The sequence below is a fragment of the Anomaloglossus baeobatrachus genome, chromosome 3, assembly GCF_048569485.1.
Source record: "Anomaloglossus baeobatrachus isolate aAnoBae1 chromosome 3, aAnoBae1.hap1, whole genome shotgun sequence".
Lineage (NCBI taxonomy): Eukaryota > Metazoa > Chordata > Amphibia > Anura > Aromobatidae > Anomaloglossus > Anomaloglossus baeobatrachus.
The window spans coordinates 385,545,876-385,564,679 of NC_134355.1; the positions used below are offsets into that span (position 1 = coordinate 385,545,876).

The 18,804-nt window shown below is 45.8% G+C and overlaps 1 protein-coding gene across 1 annotated transcript in view; it reads right to left on the reverse strand.

The window, feature by feature from the left end:
- LOC142296516 (CD109 antigen-like) overlaps positions 1–18,804 on the reverse strand; it is a 474,860-nt gene that overhangs the window by 44,234 nt on the left and 411,822 nt on the right. The window contains exons 30-32 of the mRNA XM_075340204.1: positions 7,073–7,215; positions 3,721–3,877; positions 3,511–3,613 (exon numbers count right to left, since the gene is read on the reverse strand). Coding sequence (XP_075196319.1) covers positions 3,511–3,613; positions 3,721–3,877; positions 7,073–7,215 — 403 coding nt within the window. The remainder of the gene's footprint in view (positions 1–3,510; positions 3,614–3,720; positions 3,878–7,072; positions 7,216–18,804) is intronic.

Sequence of the window (18,804 nt, forward strand, 5' to 3'; positions counted from 1 at the left end):
AGGCTTGGGTCATGGAGCACATGGCAATCCAAGGACTCATTGCAATATGATATCCACCATTCACTCATGTGGTGCACAGGGCACGAGGATCGCCCAGAACCAATTATGCAGAAGACAGGTACATATAATAAACAACTCAAGACTTACATGTTACTAGAGAAGACAATAACTGCAGTGGAATGCGCCCAATGCGCATTTCGGTGTAAACCTTCGTCAGGGGGAAGGTTTACACCGAAATGCGCATTGGGCGCATTCCACTGCAGTTATTGTCTTCTCTAGTAACATGTAAGTCTTGAGTTGTTTATTATATGTACCTGTCTTCTGCATAATTGGTTCTGGGCGATGCTCGTGCCCTGTGCACCACATGAGTGAATGGTGGATATCATATTGCAATGAGTCCTTGGATTGCCATGTGCTCCATGACCCAAGCCTGAAAAAAACCCATGTGGTATTTTCATTATATACAATTCTTGAATCCGCTTGTGTACTTATGAGGATTATTGGAGTTATAACTCCTGTATTGTATGGATATTGAACACTGTTCTTTGTAACCATCACTATTTTAGTATTATATGGAAGTTCAACTCTGTTGCTGAGCATGGAATTTTTGCTCACCAATATATGAATAGTGCCTCTATCCTATATATCTTATCCTCGGTACACTGTAATAGTGGATGATATTCTGTGTGTTTGTGCCATCATTTTATGGACTGCTCCATGTTCTGTACCTGGAACCACCTATATGATCCTTTTATGGTCACCATATATATGTAAAGATAATTGAGATTTACATTGTAATCAATGGACATTGATGCCTTTTCAATATGGTGATCTTTGGAGAATGGTCTCATATTTTCTGGGCACGTGGTCCATGTTTTTGAGCCTGGAGCAGTTCATGTGTCTTATGGATATTGAGCATTAGTCATTATAACCACTATTTTCTAAGTATTATATGGAAGCCCCTGTTTTTGCTGAGCATGTAATTTTTGCTCACTAATTAAGTGATTGTGCCACCATTCCATAGACTGCTTCATGTTTTGCACCTGGAATCATTTACGTGATCCTTTTATTATATATGGTCACCATGTGCATATGAAGATATTAAGATTTATATTGTACTTTATGGACAATGATGTCTGTTCGACATAGCGGTTTATGGATGGTGGTCTCATACTTTATCCTCTGGGCACGTGGTTCATGTTTAAGCTTGGAGTAGTTCATGTGACTTCCACTGTGTCTATAACATTGTACTCTCTGTATGTGCATGTATGGATGAGTGAGTCCAGTAAATCAGTAAGGGATATTTGATGAATAAATATTTCATACCCTATGCAGATTGTATTTTGAAGGGTACATATGTGTTCACACTCTTGACTCTTTATAATGTCTTCCACAATTGGTGCATGATAACTGTAGTGATGTATACCGGGTTTGACTCCCCTCACCTGTCCGCACTTTTATTGATAATAAAAAATAAATAGACCTATTTGATCGCCTCTTGTTCTTTGTTCTTGTTTATTGTAATAGCGATTTGGTCTTATATTGTGGTCCTTATTCTGCAGAATATATTACATCGTGCTGACTATTTATTATCGTTATGCAGAATCCATGTATGCCATTTCTTACTCCATGTGCTCAACTTAGTAGTTCAGTGGTTTCTGAAAACCTACCCAGATTTGCCTGAGCTACTTGTGAAGATACGCCATGTGTGCGCCCATTTCCTCAAGTCAGTTAGTGCAAGGTCATCGACTGATGTGAGACATGCCCATGCGATGGAACTCCACATAACAAATGTTAGCAAAGCTTTGTGAGCAGCAGAGGGCTACAATATGCCCATTGGTATTCCAGTCAACCTCCACACATATGAACCGACAAGTGGCTGTGGATATCTGACATCTGTGAGGGTCTACAAAACTTTGAGGAATCAACTAAGATGGTGAATGGCGATGAAACCATAATCAGCGTAACCATCCAGCATCTCTGTCTACTCAAACGATTGCTGCTCACAACTAGAGGGAGCTTTGCATGTGGATCAGGTGCAGATGGAGGAAGAAAGTACACAGGATGATACAACCCAACCAAAGCTCATCACATCTTCTCAGCATGGATTGGGTGATAATGAGGAGGAGGAAACTCAGGAGCATGAGGTGGAGGAAGAACAGGAGATGTTTGCCTGTGCTACACATCATACTACCCATGACAGCCTCATCTCATCTGTTCAGAGTAAATGGGATGGAAGGGGGGTGAGGGAGGAGATGGAGAGTCATCCACCTGCTAGGACAGGGAACTCTGGTCTGTTGGCAGTCTGGCACACATAGCTGGCTTTATGTCCTGCTGCCTTTCCCATGACACTCAAGTTATATGCATTTTGGCCAACATTGATTACTGGTTGTTCACCCTTCTTGACCCACACTGTAAGGAGAACTTTACGTCTCTCCTTCATGCAGCAGAGACGACTAATAAAATGCTGCAATACCAGAATACCCTAGTCAAATAATTAATACAAAAATTCTCATCTGAGAACGTTGGTAGCAAATGTGATAGTTCTTTTGGCAATGAATAAGGAGAGATAAGGGAGATACATACCAGATCCAACAGAGGCAGGGAAACACTATCAATGGTCTGGGACTGTTTCATTAGACCCTCCCACCGGTCAGGTCCTAAATTCTAGGAGTCCTACTCCATAAAAATGAGAAAAAATGTTTTATGAGGCCCTTCTCTATGTGTCTTTCAGGGTGTATTGCAGTCCCTCCTTCTCATTTTTGGCATGCCTTGCACTTATTGCATAGGCTTTATGAGTCTAAGAGTTCCACTACCCAACAATCATAAAAGAACGTATATGAGGCCCTCCTTTATCTCTAATACAGGGTGTATCGGAGTACCTCTTCCTTCTAATTTTTGGCAGTTCTTGCATTGTTCACATAGGATTTGTGAGATTCAGAGTTCCTTCATTGTAAATTAAAGAGGACAATGTCATGAACACACACACACACACACACACACACACACACCACATGCTCAGATAGGGAAGTAAAATGTTGAAATTACATTTGCCAATGACTACTGGTAGATGTAGTTATATTTGCCCCTCTACTATGTCATCTATTGGCAATGGTGAAATACGATAAGAATTTTAGCTCTGTTTTCATCCTTTTCAGCGATTTTCCTGTGTCCCCAGCACTCCTGGGGGGTATTTCAGAAAAATGTTCGAGTTTCTCATTGACTTCCATTATACTCGTTACTCGAATCAAGCCCTTCTGACCTGCTTGATTCAAATACAGAGAACTCGAGCATTTTAGTGCTTGCTTTCACTGCTCCCAATACTTTCCTGCCGAAATCAATAAGACATTTTTGACTCTTACTCATATGTCTAGCTATAGAATAGAACTGCAGCAGCTCAGGAAAGATGTATTATGTAAACAAAAGGTAATATAAAATATGCAATCTTTTTCCGTAATAATAAAAATTATATTTAAGCCTTTGTAAGTAAAATGATAGTACCGTACTTGCCTGGTTCATAGTAGTCAATAACTGATACAAAAGCATCTTTTGTATAACCAACATTTGAACTTCGAATAGCTGGAATATCTAAGCAAAATGTAGTTTGGTTGAGCTGTAAAAGGTAAAAGTTCCGAGGTTAATAAAAACCACACAAATAGCACACAATAACAATAAATAGATGACTTGTAACATAAATAGGCACACTAGTATTTTACTTACAGAATCAAGATATATGTTGACTTTGTCATCAACTGTTTCCACTTTTTTAATTGGATACTTGAGTAAAATACCATCTGGAGCCAAATTAAAGCCACTAAGTAAATCCACTTGCATAAGAGCCATGCCAGTCTGCGCTGGGGATTCTCTTTCTGAGTACCTGACAAAGTAGAAAACATACAGAAAATGATAATCATGTAGTAATGAATGTATGAATTTTATGTCTGCATAAAAAAACGCATCCTTAATACCGAAAAGGTGCCTCCTTCTGAACTCCATTAGAAACTTCCTTAAAAACATTTTTAGTTTTTGCTATTTTGTGTTGCATATTAAAAGTGGAGATCAATATGTTCTGCATAGATGGAGGATGAGCCTTCTGGCGGCAAAATAAATTTTAGTCTGACACTGCATAAGTGTTTCATCAAAACTACAATGTGGCTTACTTCTTTTAGTTATATATAGAAGAAATGTAAATAAATATTTTAATATGTAATATATATATATATAGACCTTAAAAATTAAATCTTAAAGAATCACTCTTATCAAAGTTATTATCCTGTTAAAGGGAACCTGTCAGCAGAAATTTCGCCCAAAACCTAAAAGATTCCCCCTCTGCAGCTCCTGGGCTGCATTCTAGAAAGGTCCCTGTTATTATTGTGCCCCATGTGAGACCAAAATAAAGACTTTATAAAGTTGTACCTTTTTGTATTCAGATTCTGTAAATGTGACATGGGGGCGGGCTCTCTGGCATCCGTTATTCTGCCCCCTGGTCCTGTATGCCGCCCCCATCGCTCCTTTCCATAGCTGATGCACTGCCCACTGCTCCAGCCATCCCCGCGCATGCCCAGTGCCAGTCTCACGGGACTGAGCAGTGTGACCGCTGGTGACGTGTGTGCAGGCAAGTGATTATGGGCGGGGCTGTGATTGTTATCAGCAAGTACCCGCCCATAATCTCGTGAGCACGCAAACCTCACCAGCGGTCACTGTGCTCAGGGTAGTGCTAGACTGTATGGGCTGCTTCCAGGGATGATGTCCCTTTTGTCACGTGATAGGGGCGTGTTCAAAATACTATCACGTGACAAAAGGAACGTCATCCCTGGAAGCAGCCCATACAGTCTAGCACTACCCTGTGCACAGTGACCGCTGGTGAGGTTTGCGCGCTCACGAGATTATGGGCGGGTACTTGCTGATAACAATCACAGCCCCGCTCATAATCACTTGCCTGCGCACACGTCACCAGCGGTCACACTGCTCAGTCCCGTGAGACTGGCACTGGGCATGCGCGGGGATGGCTGGAGCAGCGGGCGGTGCATCAGCTATGGAAAGGAGCGATGGGGGAAGGCATACAGGACCAGGGGGCAGAATAACGGACGCCAGAGAGCCCGCCCCCGTGTCACATTTACAGAATCTGAATACAAAAAGGTACAAATTTATAAAGTCTTTATTTTGGTCTCACATGGGGCACAATAATAACAGGGACCTTTCTAGAATGCAGCCCAGGAGCTGCAGAGGGGGAATCTTTTAGGTTTTGGGCGAAATTTCTGCTGACAGGTTCCCTTTACTATATTAGAATCATCATGATAGGCTAAGTTCACACTTCAGTTGTTTTGCATCAGTCACAATCCGTAGCCTTGAGGAATTACGGAATCCTGCAAAATATTTTGCAGGAATCCAGTATTTCCCCATAGACTTCTATTAGTGACGGATTGCGACTGATGACCCTGCGTTGCATCCGCTGCGTCGCGGTCCGTCGTTTTTGACTGACCGCCGAGCGGGGAGCAACGCAGAATGTAACGTTTTTCGGGCCGTCAAAATTAATGCGCCGCGCAGGAATCCGTCGCCATCTGCCACACTTGCAATGTATGTCTATGGTGCTGGATTCCGTCGTAATCCGTCTTACGACGGAATCCAGCGCTGGATTCCGCCATGCTCTACTGAGCATGCCCAGCATGTTTGGCACGCCCACTGGGCTGTCCCAAACACAAACGGATCATGACTGATCCGTCAAAAAACGGATGCACAGCCGATGTAACGGACGCAACTGATCAGTTTTTTCACAGGATTCCTGTGAAAGGAATCCTGTGAAAAACACATCAGTTGCATCAGTTGACATCTAAAAAACAACTGATCCGTTGCTGACGGACCTGATGGATTGAAAACAACTGAAGTGTGAACTTAGCCTTATATAGCACTGAATACTTATAATTGCTCATTTTTCTCTTCTACCTAGTTAATTCTACTATTTTCTATAAGGTTTATGACATTAAGTGATTAAAAACAGACTGTTTGAATACTAAGTTCTATGTAGAAACAGGAGGTCTCTTTTGCCTGCATGAGTCATCATTTGAGCTACAATTATACTTCACTGCAAAGTCCATAGAGACGGAGGAGCAGAGCACCTGGGTCAGAAGTTGACTCATGCAGGGAAAAGAGACTTCCTGCTTTTACAAAGACCTTAGAAGGATTGTTAGTCTGTTATTAATCATGAGGGGTCGTAAACAGTACCTAACAGAAAAGAGAAGAGTTAACTGGGTAGAAGGGCAAAAATTAATAATTGTTAAGTGCACATTGCTATATAATATGATGAGTGCAATAAAGTAAGAGGATACAATTTTGATGAAAGTGCTTCTTTAATAAACACTCAAGCTCTTTTCACTCAGACATTTTTGTGAAAACAGAATGATCTTCTGTATTTCCTTGGCTCTGATATGAGAAATAAATGAAACCATATGTTATACCTTAAACCAGGGAAGAATGAGAAAAAAAATGAGAACTGGATACAATAATCACTTCCTGATATTTAGTGATACAAAATGAAACTTTCAGATGCCAGTGAACAAGAACTGAAATGTGATTTTAAGATCAATATCTACATTATACACAGTATCTCTCTATACAATAGCTGCCTAAAGACTTATCAGTTATCTTGGCAAAGTTACTAGAGTACTGGTGCAGAATGAAAAGTCAAAGGGATTTTCCAGGCTCCACATAAATTATTGTAGCCACTGCATGTCATGCATGCATGCATGCAGAGTGCAGAATCCTGATAGTGTGCAGTATGCATACTGTGAGGATTCGACTCTCTTGTCACCTGGACTGGTAAACAACACATATGACACAGTATCCACGACAATACTACTACAATAGGTAATTTTAGAGTTTGCTGATGTATTTGGTCATGCCAAGAGTGCACTGAGGCCTTGTGCTTTGTTTAAATAGTTGTTTTGTGCAGACTGACTCCCTTTATTTTTTCCTGTGTCCAATAAATCTATTGTCAGATTTTACTAATGTCTATAGTGGTAAATATTTACATTCTGTAACATGAATTATGACAAATTTTTGAAACTTTACATACCTTGTACATACATGTAAAGTGAGCACATTCACATTTTCCATAGTATCTCGTACTGTAACATCTAAATCAAAATAGTCTTTTCTTTCAGTAGATCTACGCGTTCTTTGAGAGCTTTCACTTTTCAAATTATACATAATGTGAAGCTACAAAGAAAATATAATGTCAAAGCTTGGTCACAGTCATAGAAACATTCAAAGAGCTAACAATTCAGAATAATTTATAATTAGGAAGAAGTAACAAGCCTGGAACAAGGCATTCTATTGTTCACAGGCATGGTAAGTTACCTTTACAATTTTTTCCCTTTATGTTCCTGAGTACATGGTACTAAAATCAGATACCTCGTTTTTCAAAAATCCTCTCTTACAAACTGCTCTATTCAAAAATTACTTGTTAGGGCACATTCACATAGCGTTTTTCCCTGTGACCAAGTGGCCCTGTCTTGGCTCCCTGTCCCGCATGCAGGATGTGATTTTTAGGTCTTTGCCAACAGGCCCATTAACTACAATGATGCAGATGGAGTCACTGTGTGCTTTGTCATGCATCATTTTCAACCATATATGTGGATGCCCCTGAGGCTCTGGTCGCCATAGGGTACTGCACTCCACTTAGGGTGTAGTGCTGGTCATGGATCCAGGGGAGGTCGGTACCACGTTCACCATACACAACCACATACACACAAGGGTTGCCCCTTCCCCACTGGGGACTGGGCTAGGGTCGGGTACAAAAGGGGTTGCCAACAGTGTGGCATTCCACACAACAGGCAGCATGCCATCACAGCAGGGGCCCCAATCCACTAGCTTAGGACCTGGGTGTGGGAGGAGCGGCCACCAGGGGGAGTTAGGAGTCACACACAGTTTTACAGAGAGTTCTCCAGCAGGAGTGACAGTGAGCGGACATCTTTCCCGGTAGCTCCTGTGGTCGCAACTAAGCTGGGAGGCCACAACAAGCTGGACCGCTTATATAGACACCTTTGCCCAGCTGGCCATGGAGGAGCAGCGGCGACAGGAACAAAAGCTGGCAGTGGAGACCCAAAACCTGGCAGCTAAGCAGCAGGCCCACCAGTTCCATCCATCAGAGCAGGGTCCACTACACAGAGGTACTGATACCTGGTTTGATCTTGAACAGGGGTGGGGGTTCATTTCGGAGCTGAGCAAGAAAGTGATTGTGTCCCGGCGTGATGTTGAATCCCACCTCCAGCGAGGCTATCCGGGCCGAGATCTCTACCCAGGAGACCGAGTTGTATACACAAGGCACAGGGGAGAGCGAGGCTGGTCTGCCCTGGATGTGGGACTTTGTCGACAAGAGGAGGCTGAAACTGAGGCAGAGCCCACTTCAGTCAGGAGTCCAGAACCAGTCCCCGCTTCCTGCCCAGCACCTCGTGTACTGAGAGTACAGGATAAATGTACCCAGACTGATGGGGAGGACACCCGAAGACCGGCCGGTCAGGAGCCAAGGAGTCCCCAATAAAATTGTTTTTCTCTGTTTTTCTAAGTTGACCTGATCATGGTTAAATGAACATTTGTGCCACAGGACTGCAGGTGGCCAGGACTCTTTTTTGTAAATAATTGAACCTGTTGTGCACCCTACTAAAATTAGGGTGACAAACTTTGCTCAGTAAGGAAGATGTTAAATAACAGTGAACGATACACTGCTGAGTAGAGATGAGCGAACCGGCCGTGGTTCGGCTCGAGTTTGGTTCGCCGAACGGAGATCTCGTTCGAGTTCGGTTCGGCGAACCACTCGAACTGCATAGGAAACAATGGGAGGCAATCACAAACACATAAAAACACCTAAAAAACACCCTCAAAGATGTCCAACAGGTGACAAACAACTCACAACACAACACAAACACATGGGAAAGTGACAAGAACAAATTCTCATGCGAAAACAAAACAGCATTACAAGGAAAAGAGGATGAGACACAGATATAGGCATGGCATGCCCTTATAAAATCATGTAAAACACCGCAAGGTTACTCCAAGCGGAGTCTCCCTTTTTTCCAAAAATTGGGCCACACACACACCCACCCCTTCAGTGGCAGCACTTGTGCCCCAGTTGTACACTTCACAGGTAGATTTGCATCAAGCACATTCAAAAATTCGCCATACTTAACCGTCCCCAGGATGACACCGGGGTAGGTAGCAAAGTCTTTGCTGAACCATGACTTGTTCATCTTGGCTCCTTTTAAAAAACACAGCAAGCAAGGGTTACTCCAAGCGGAGTCTCCCTTTTTTCCAAAAATTGGGCCCCACACACACCCACCCATTTAGTGGCAGCACTTGTGCCCCAGTTGTACACTTCACAGCTCGATTTGCATCAAGCACATTCAAAAATACGCCATACTTAACCGTTCCCAGGATGACCCTGGGGTAGGTAGCAAAGTCTTTGCTGAACCATGACTTGTTGATCTTGGCTCCTTTTAAAAAACAGCAAGCAAGGGTTACTCCAAGCGGAGTCTCCCTTTTTTCCAAAAATTGGGCCCCACACACACCCACCCATTCAGTGGCAGCACTTTTGCCCCAGTTGTACACTTCACAGCTAGATTTGCATCAAGCACATTCAAAAATACGCCATACTTAACCGTCCCCAGGATGACACCGGGGTAGGTAGCTAAGTCTTTCCTGATCCCAGCTCTGTTCATCTTGGATCATTTTTAAAAACAATGTAAGCAAGGGTTACTCCAAGCGGAGTTTCCCTTTTTTTCCAAAATTTGGGCCCCACACACACCCACCCATTCAGTGGCAGCACTTGTGCCCCAGTTGTACACTTCACAGCTAGATTTGCATCAAGCACATTCAAAAATACGCCATACTTAACCGTTCCCAGGATGACCCCGGGGTAGGTAGCAAAGTCTTTGCTGAACCATGACTTGTTCATCTTGGCTCGTTTTAAAAAACACAGCAAGCAAGGGTTACTCCAAGCAGAGTCTCCCTTTTTTCCAAAAATTGGGCCCCACACACACCCACTCCTTCAGTGGCTTCCCTTGTGCCCCAGTTGTACACTTCACAGCTAGATGTGCATCAAGCACATTCAAAAATACGCCATACTTAACCGTCCCTAGGATGACACAGGGGTAGGTAGCTAAGTCTTTCCTGATCCCAGCTCTGTTCATCTTGGATCATTTTTAAAAACAATGTAAGCAAGGGTTACTCCAAGCAAAGTCTCCCTTTTTTTCCAAAAATTGGGCCACACACACACCCACCCATTCAGTGGCAGCACTTTTGCCCCAGTTGTACACTTCACAGCTAGATTTGCATCAAGCACATTCAAAAATACGCCATACTTAACCGTTCCCAGGATGACCCCGGGGTAGGTAGCAAAGTCTTTGCTGAACCATGAATTGTTCATCTTGGCTCCTTTTTAAAAACACAGTGAGGGTAATTCCAAGCAGAGTCTCCCTTTTTTCCAAAAATTGGGCCACACAGACACTTCTTCAGTGGCAGCACTTGTGCCCCAGTTGTACACTTCACAGGTAGATTTGCATCAAGCACATTCAAAAATACGGCAGCATTTACTCTCCCCAGGATGACACAGGGGTAGTAAAGTCCTTGCGGATCCATGACTTGTTCATTTTGATGAACGTTAGTCTGTCCAAATTGTCACTGGACAGACGCATACGCTTATCTGTCAGCACACCCCCAGCAGCACTGAAGACACGTTCTGAGACAACGCTGGACACGACAAGATCTCCAAGGCGTAAGTGGAGAGCTCTGGCCATTTTTCAAGATTTGAAGCCCAAAATGAGCAAGGCTCCATTTGCAAAGTCATGGCATTGATGTTCGTTTGGAGATCCTCCTGTATCATCCTCTCCAGAGGATGATACTACGTGTCAGACTTGTTGTCTCTGGTGGCCTTGCAAAGGTTGGTCTAAAAAAATTATGAAAAGATTCAATAAAATTGCTGTTACCAGCACCAGATACGATGCTGCTGGTACGGGTAGACTGTTGAAGATGACGAGACCGTCCCATGTTTGTCAAGTTACAACTGGGAGATTCACTTCCTGCACCAGGGTTGTTTGGTGGAAAAGCCGAGCTAAGATCGAGTTACAGCTTTTTGTGATACTCCTGCATACGTGCGTCCCTTTCTATGGCTGGAATTATGTCACAAAATTTGGACTTGTACCGGGGATCTAATAGTGTGGCAAGCCAGTAGTCATCATCACTTCTATTTTTGACAATACGAGGGTCATGTTGGAGGTAGTGCAGCAAGAAGGCGCTCATGTGTCTTGCACAGCCATGTGGACCAAGTCCACGCTGTGTTTGTGGCATAGAGGTGCTTACCTTTCTTTCTTCCTCTGACATCTCCCCCCAACCTCTTTCAACTGAAATTTGACCAAGGTCTCCCTCGTCCGCTGAGTCTTCCATGTCCATGGACAGTTCGTCCTCCATTTCTTCATGTTCTCCTGCACCTTCCTCAATATTTCGCCTGCTACCATGCGCCCTTGTTGATCACTGTCCCCCATGGTCCCATGCCTGCCACATTGGTGATAATGAACGTCTGGACCTTGGAGATGTTGTTGTGTCTTGCGCATATGAATCCTCCTGTAGTTCCTCCCCTTCCTGTTGTCCCACCCCCTGACACCGAATAGTGTTTAGCGTGTGCTCCAGCATGTAAATGACTGGAATTGTCATGCTGATAATGGCATTGTCAGCGCTAAACATATTCGTCGCCATGTCGAAACTGTGCAGAAGGGTGCATAGGTTCTTGATCTGAGACCACTCCATCAGGGTGATCTGCCCCACCTCTGCATCTCGTTGGCCCAGGCTATACATCATGACGTATTGCACCAGGGCTCGACGGTGCTGCCACAGTCACTGTAACATGTGGAGAGTCGAATTCCAGCATGTCGGCACATCGCACTTCAGGCAATGAACCGGCAGGCCGTAAGACTTCTGGAGCGATGCACGTCGCTCAGCAGCGGTGGTTGAATGGCGGAAGTGAGCAGACAGTTTTCGTGCCCTGTTCAGAAGGCCATCTAGGCCGGGATAGTGTGTTAAAAATTGCTGGACAACAAGGTTCAACACGTGAACCATACAAGGCACGTGTGTCACCTTGCCCAGGCGAAGGACCACACCCAGGATTGCAGCATTGTCGCACACGGCCTTACCAGGCTGCAGGTTGAGTGGAGACAACCATTTACCAAACTCAGTCTCCAGAGCTGCCCACAACTCAGCCGCTGTGTGACTCTTATTTCCAACACATTTCAAGCTAAAGACCGCCTGATGCCGTTGCACTCTGCTGCCAGCATAGTAATGAGGGGTGCGTGATTCCTTCTGCGCAGTTATAACACTGGTGGCCTGACCAGGTTGCCTTGGGGCGGAGGTAGAGGACCCAGATGAGGTGAAGGAGGCAGAAGCAGTGGCGGAACTTGGACAGACAGAGGATTGACACACAAGTCGTGGGGAAGGCAAGACTTGTGCAGCAGACCCTTCACCATCTATCACCATAGTTACCCAGTGCCCTGTCAGCGACATGTAACGTCCCTGTCCATGCTTACTGGTCCAAGTATCGGTGGTGAAATGCACCCGTTCACACACAGAGTTTCTCAAGGAAGCGGTGATGTTGTGTGCGACATGCTGGTGTAGCGCAGGCACACCTTTCTTAGAGAAGTAGTGGTGACTGGGCATCTGGTACTGGGGCACAGCAACAGACATAAGGTCTCTAAAATCCTGTGTGTCCACCAGGCGGAAAGGCTGCATTTCGGTAGCCAAGAGCTTACAGAGGGATAAAGTCAACCTCTTAGCTTTGTCATGGGTCGCAGGAAATGGCCTTTTATTTGTCCACATCTGAGGGACAGAGATCTGGCTGCTGTGTGTAGACGGTGTTGAGTAGGGTGTCCCTGGAAAAATGCAGGTTTGTGAGGAAAGTGCAGGCATAGACATGATGTTGCCTTCATCCAACGTTGGTGCTATCGATGTCTGAGAGAGCTGTACACACGCACTTCTTTCCCCTTCCAAACCAACTGACGACCTACCAAGCAAACTGCCTGTTGCGGTTAGAGTGGTGGAAGTTGTGCGTGGAAAACCAGGTGTGACAGCTGCCCCCACAGTCCTAGAAGATGAAGAGCGCGTGGATGCTCTGGAAGGGGCAGGCAGTGGATGGTTCGCTCTGCTAGGCTGCATTGCAGCACGGTGAGCTTCCCATTGGGAGATATGATATTTATTCATGTGACGATTCATGGAAGAAGTTGTCAAACTGCTGAGGTTTTGTCCTCTACTAACAGATCACATAATTTGGGCGATCTTTTGCTATGTCAAAAAAGGACCTGGCTAGGCAAGGCTTAGAGGGCATGCGACCTGCTGATCCACCGCGACTAGTGCTCAGAGGCACAGTGGTGGCTGAGGATGCAGTTGTAGACGTGCGACCAGTACTCCGACTGTGTCCAGGAAGGCGCAAGGTAACTTCGTCGTCAGTTGCATCCTCCTCCACCGCCTCTGTTGACCTTCTTGAGTGCCAGACTGTGGGTTGACAGTAGGTGGGATCTTGAACTTCCTCATCAATTGTTGTGTTTGCACTCCCCTCACCCTCAGACCGAGCCTCTTCTTGCCCTGACCGAATATTTAAGTTGTCATCCCAATCTGGTATCTGCGTCTCATCATCATCAGTATGTTCCTCATTGTCTATAACAACAGGTATTACAGTTTGTGAAAAAGGGTCAACATTATGCTCAGAAACTTGGGCCTGATTCAGAGTCACAAAGGTTCTGGGCATCACTGCAGACCATTTCCTGGTCTGTACTCACTGTGACTTGGGAGCAGACCTCTGATTCTCAGGCTATAGTGTGACTGAACAGCTCTGCAGACTCAGCCATCTCAGTTCCGCCATACTGTGCAGGGCTGATGGAGACTTCAGAGCTGGGAGAAAGCAAGTGTGATTGGGATGACAACTCAGAGGACTGGTGTTTTTTGGATGCGGTAGTTGAGGTGGCGGAGAGGGCACTTGTTTGACCACTTGAGATCCATTAAAGCATTTTCTTTTTTTGGCCATCATCTACCTTTTTTCCAGTTGTTCGTGTCCGTAAAAAAGGGAGCACATCGGATTTTCCACGGTAAGTAGTAGACATCTTACTTTTGCTGGAAGATGGTCTATCTTCAGCAGATGTTATTGGAGCTTTGCCACCTTCCCCACGGACAAACCCTTTTTTTTCTTTTCCAACACGCCTCTTCCCCTTTCCACCAGCATCTGTCATTTTGCCACTCATTTTGATTGCGACAAGATTGTGCACTTAAAAATGTGGTAGTAAAAATTGAGAGGTGGTGTAGATTGCAGCGGTGGTCTATCTTTATTAACAGCAGAATAAACAAACAACAATAACTATCCCTGACAATGCAACTACGGCCCTTAAACTGACAGCACAGTTTGCTATTAGAATGGCTTAGTAACAATGAGTTTGAGTGTTCAATGCAGAGGTGCTGCAAATAGATTTGCACTAGTGGGACACTAATGGAAGTCCAACAGCCACTTTTAGGATGCCACTAAGTTTCCTCAGTGTTTGCTAGTATAATGGCTTAGTAACAATGAGTTTGAGTGTGCAATGCAGTGGTGCTGCAAATAGCTTTGCACCAGTGGGACAATAATGGAAGTCCAACAGCCACTTTTAGGATGCCATTAAGTTTACTCAGTGTTTGCTAGTATAATGGCTTAGTAACAATGAGTTTGAGTGTGCAATGCAGAGGTGCTGCAAATAGATTTGCACTAGTGGGACACTAATGGAAGTCCAACAGCCACTTTTAGGATGCCACTAAGCTTACTCAGTGTTTGCTAGTATAATGGCTTAGTAACAATGAGTTTGAGTGTGCAATGCAGAGGTGCTGCAAATAGATTTGCACTAGTGGGACACTAATGGAAGTCCAACATCCACTTTTAGGATGCCACTAAGTTTACTCAGTGTTTGCTAGTATAATGGCTTAGTAACAATGAGTTTGAGTGTGCAATGCAGAGGTGCTGCAAATAGATTTGCACTAGTGGGACAGTAATGGAAGTCCAACAGCCACTTTTAGGATGCCACTAAGTTTACTCAGTGTTTGCTAGTATAATGGCTTAGTAACAATGAGTTTGAGTGTGCAAAGGGCAGGAGGGTACAGTGGCAGGGTTGTGGGTCTGGGTAGAGGAAAGGAAGCCTCCCTTTCTATCCCTCCTAATGGGGAAATGCAGCGAGGACGTCCCTGACCTTAGCTACACAGACACTGTTATCTTCTGTAGCTGTTAAAATCTGTTTCCACGGACCTGACTGTCACCTATGGCTCTGAGCCTGCTGTTCTTAGCCCTGCGCTGTGTGTAGAGCGTACACAGCAGTATTGGAGACAGGAGCTACGCCAGCCAGCGGTGACTGACACCCAGACGCAGAAGGCAGATAATGGCGTCCAGACGGACAGATTCCCGTTTTTATAATGCAGGGATATGTGACATGGACATCCTATCACACATGCCGTTGCTTCTCTTTCTAAAAGTCCACTTAGCTGTGTGTGTGTCTGGGATTGGCTGACAAGCTGGCCCGCCCCACTACACGCGCGTGCTTAGGGAAGGAAGACAAGGAAAAAAAAAAAAATGGCGAACACCATTATCCCAGCAGCAATGATCTGAATGCGCTGTTCCCGCACACTATAAGCTGAAATTTCATAATAGTGTGAGTCACAGAGTGACTTACACAATTACAGCGGAAAGCCAGCTAGTAATTAGCTTGGCTTTTTTCTGCTAGAACCGTTCTCGTACGTAACTAGAACTATCGAGCTTTAGCAAAAAGCTCGAGTTCTAGTTCGATCTAGAACAGCCCCCAAAATCACTCGAACCGCGAACTGGAGAACCAGGTACCACGAACCGCGCTCAACTCTACTGCCAAGTGTACATTAGGACACCGCCATATTTTTCATCCTTTCTATCACGCTGAAGTGAAAATGTTTTATCTGCTTTATATTTGCACAGTTTTATAATGTGAAAAAATGTATGCTGACGTTTGCAGCTTTGAAATGTTTTGATGACCTGTGACCGGTATTGTTGAAGATGTTTGACACATTTGAAATTATTGCTGCCTCCCATAAAGGGAAGAATGTTTAGCTGTTAACCTGTTGCATGCATGCATATAAAAATTGCGGTGTAAACTGTATTTTGTTGCAGCCTGGGGGTGCTGCCGTTTCCCATGGGGGAATGTGGCGCCTCTGAGGCTCTGGTCTCCACAGGGTACTGCACTCCACTTAGTGTGTAGTGCTGGTCATGGATCCAGGGGAGGTCAGTGCCGATTTCACCGTACACAACCACATACACACAAGGGTTGCCGATTTCACCGTACACAACCACATACACACAAGGGTTGCTCCTTCCCCACTGGGAACTGGGCTAGGGTCGGGTACCAAAGGGGTTGCCAACAGTGTGGCATCTACAGGATGCCATCACAACAGGGGCACCAATCCACTAGCTTAGGTCCTAGGTGTGGGGAGGAGCGGCCACCAGGGGGAGTTAGGAGTCGCACACAGTTTCAGGCCCCTTCACACGTCTGTGAAAATCACGCACGTGTTTCACGGACGTGTCAAAGGTGCGTTTTTCTCTCCGTGAGCCGTGTTTATGGCACTACGTGTGTTCTCCGTGTGTTATCCATGATAACACACGGAAAACGAGAACTTTCAACTCACCTGTCCCTGGCGTTGCTGTCCGTGGTGCTGATCTATGGTCTCCAGCCCTGCCGACTCCCCGCAGCTGCTGCTTCCAGCCGCATTAAAGTGAATATTAAATTAGCATAATGAGCGGCGGTCGGCAGCAAGTGACAGCAGTGGCAGAGACAGGAGAGCAGGAGAAGGTGAGTAAAGATTTCTTTTTTTTTTTTTCTGACACGGGAGTTTTCTCCGGCGCATGTCACACGGGCCCGCTTCCACACTACATCCGTGTGGTCCGTATGCGGGCCGTGTGACACCCATGATGCCGGAGAAAATGTGGATATGTCTACGTGTGGAACACACGGACACGCGTATGCTCCACACGTACACACGTTCTATGGCAAAACACGCACGTGTGCGCAGACCCATTGATGCTCGTGTGTCCGGTATGTGCAGGAACGGACCTAACATGTATTGGAGACACGTGCGTGTGAAGGGAGCCTTACAGAGAGTTCTCCAGCAGGAGTGACAGTGAGCGGACATCTTTCCTGGTAGCTCCTGTGAGACATAGGAGTTTAACGGTCGCTGTAGAGATACCGTGTCAGTTCTCCCAGGGGCAGCACAGTTACGGATGCAGCACCCTAGGGTGGTGTAATTCCAAGTTGCACCATCAGATTCTGCTGGACGGAGGAGTTCCATGCTTCACCGACCACACAAGTTTCCAGAGTCAAGTGGCACTTAGGATTCCGGGGCCTAGATCATGGTCAGACTCAAGGGGATCCACGCTACTGGCATAGGGAACAGTACTCTACCTAATATGGATGGGACTCTAAGTGCTTCAAGCCACAGGGACCCACACTAAAAGCACAGTGAGGAAGGGCCCACAGACTACCGCACCGGTTCTGACCTTCTGTGGATCCATGATCAACCACAGCCCATCACGGCAGTGACTGGTATAACTGGACTGGCGACTGAAGCTATGAGTAAACTTGAATCTGCAGAAACTGTGTTGGCTTGTTCTTACTGGCGTCACCGCCTAGCGGTTAGGCGCCAACTGCCATTATCTCCCCTCTTCATCTACCCGCGGCCCGCTCCACCTGTGGGGAGCGACACCATCCCGGCTGCCATAACACCTGTCCCGGTAAGGAATTCTGCAGCAGCGGCTACTCCCTGGTCGCATATCACAGGTGGTGTCAAGACAAACTTTCCCAAACACCCCGCTTACCCCACCATTTACTGTACGCCTCAGGGCAATGGAACTGGGCGAGACCACCCGTGACATCACCTGGCCCGACCCAAAACAGCCCGGCAATGAGTAGGTTAACCACCTGCCCCATGGGGCGCTACATATGTCTATTGGAGAAGGAAAGCAAGATATAGTCTACTACGACACGCTGTCCACCTCCAATAGGTGTATAATACGGGATGTGATACCCCAGGGCTGTGGGGTACTCGGTCCCGGGTACGTTGTGCGCAGTGTGGGAGATTAGTCATGGTCGCGGCCGATGTTTGGTTCCGTGACCCTAGGGGTCGGTCTGAATAAAAAGGGGTAAAAGAAAAGGGAGAAATAAAAATAGAGTTTTTTTACTACGCCACTTGCTGTATTCAGCCAGGTTACTTGAAGCCGCCACTGCAGTTTCTTGCTGGGGCTGATGGAGTAGTGCAGTTTAGGTGTTTTGGGCCTTCCGCAAGCAGGGCTAGGCCCCAGCAGTGGATGATGGGGATTGTAGTGGGGAACAGTCAATGTATCTGTACGGAGGTGAGAAGGAAACAGTCCACACCGGTATTGCAGTTTTAACTTGCCTTTTACTTTGGTCTTTGTACCTGGACCCACTGGTGCCTGTTACAGGTGTTCCTGCTCCCTTTGTTCTCCGTGCCAGCTGTGACCTGGGTTGGCTTTTCTCCATGCACACTTGTTGTTAATGGGCTCCCGTGGCCTAGAGCTGCTTGGGAACCCCTCCGTTTCTGTCTTGGTCCTATTGCAGGCAGCCTGGACTATTTAAGGGGGTCAATCCCCGGTCCCCTCTTTGCTGCTGATGCGTCAGACTCTTTGGTTGGTGAGGGACCCTGGAGATCTTCTCTCCTGGCAGATGTAACAGTTGACCATAAAGTGTCTCGCTGTCCTAGGGTCTGCACCCCGCCTTG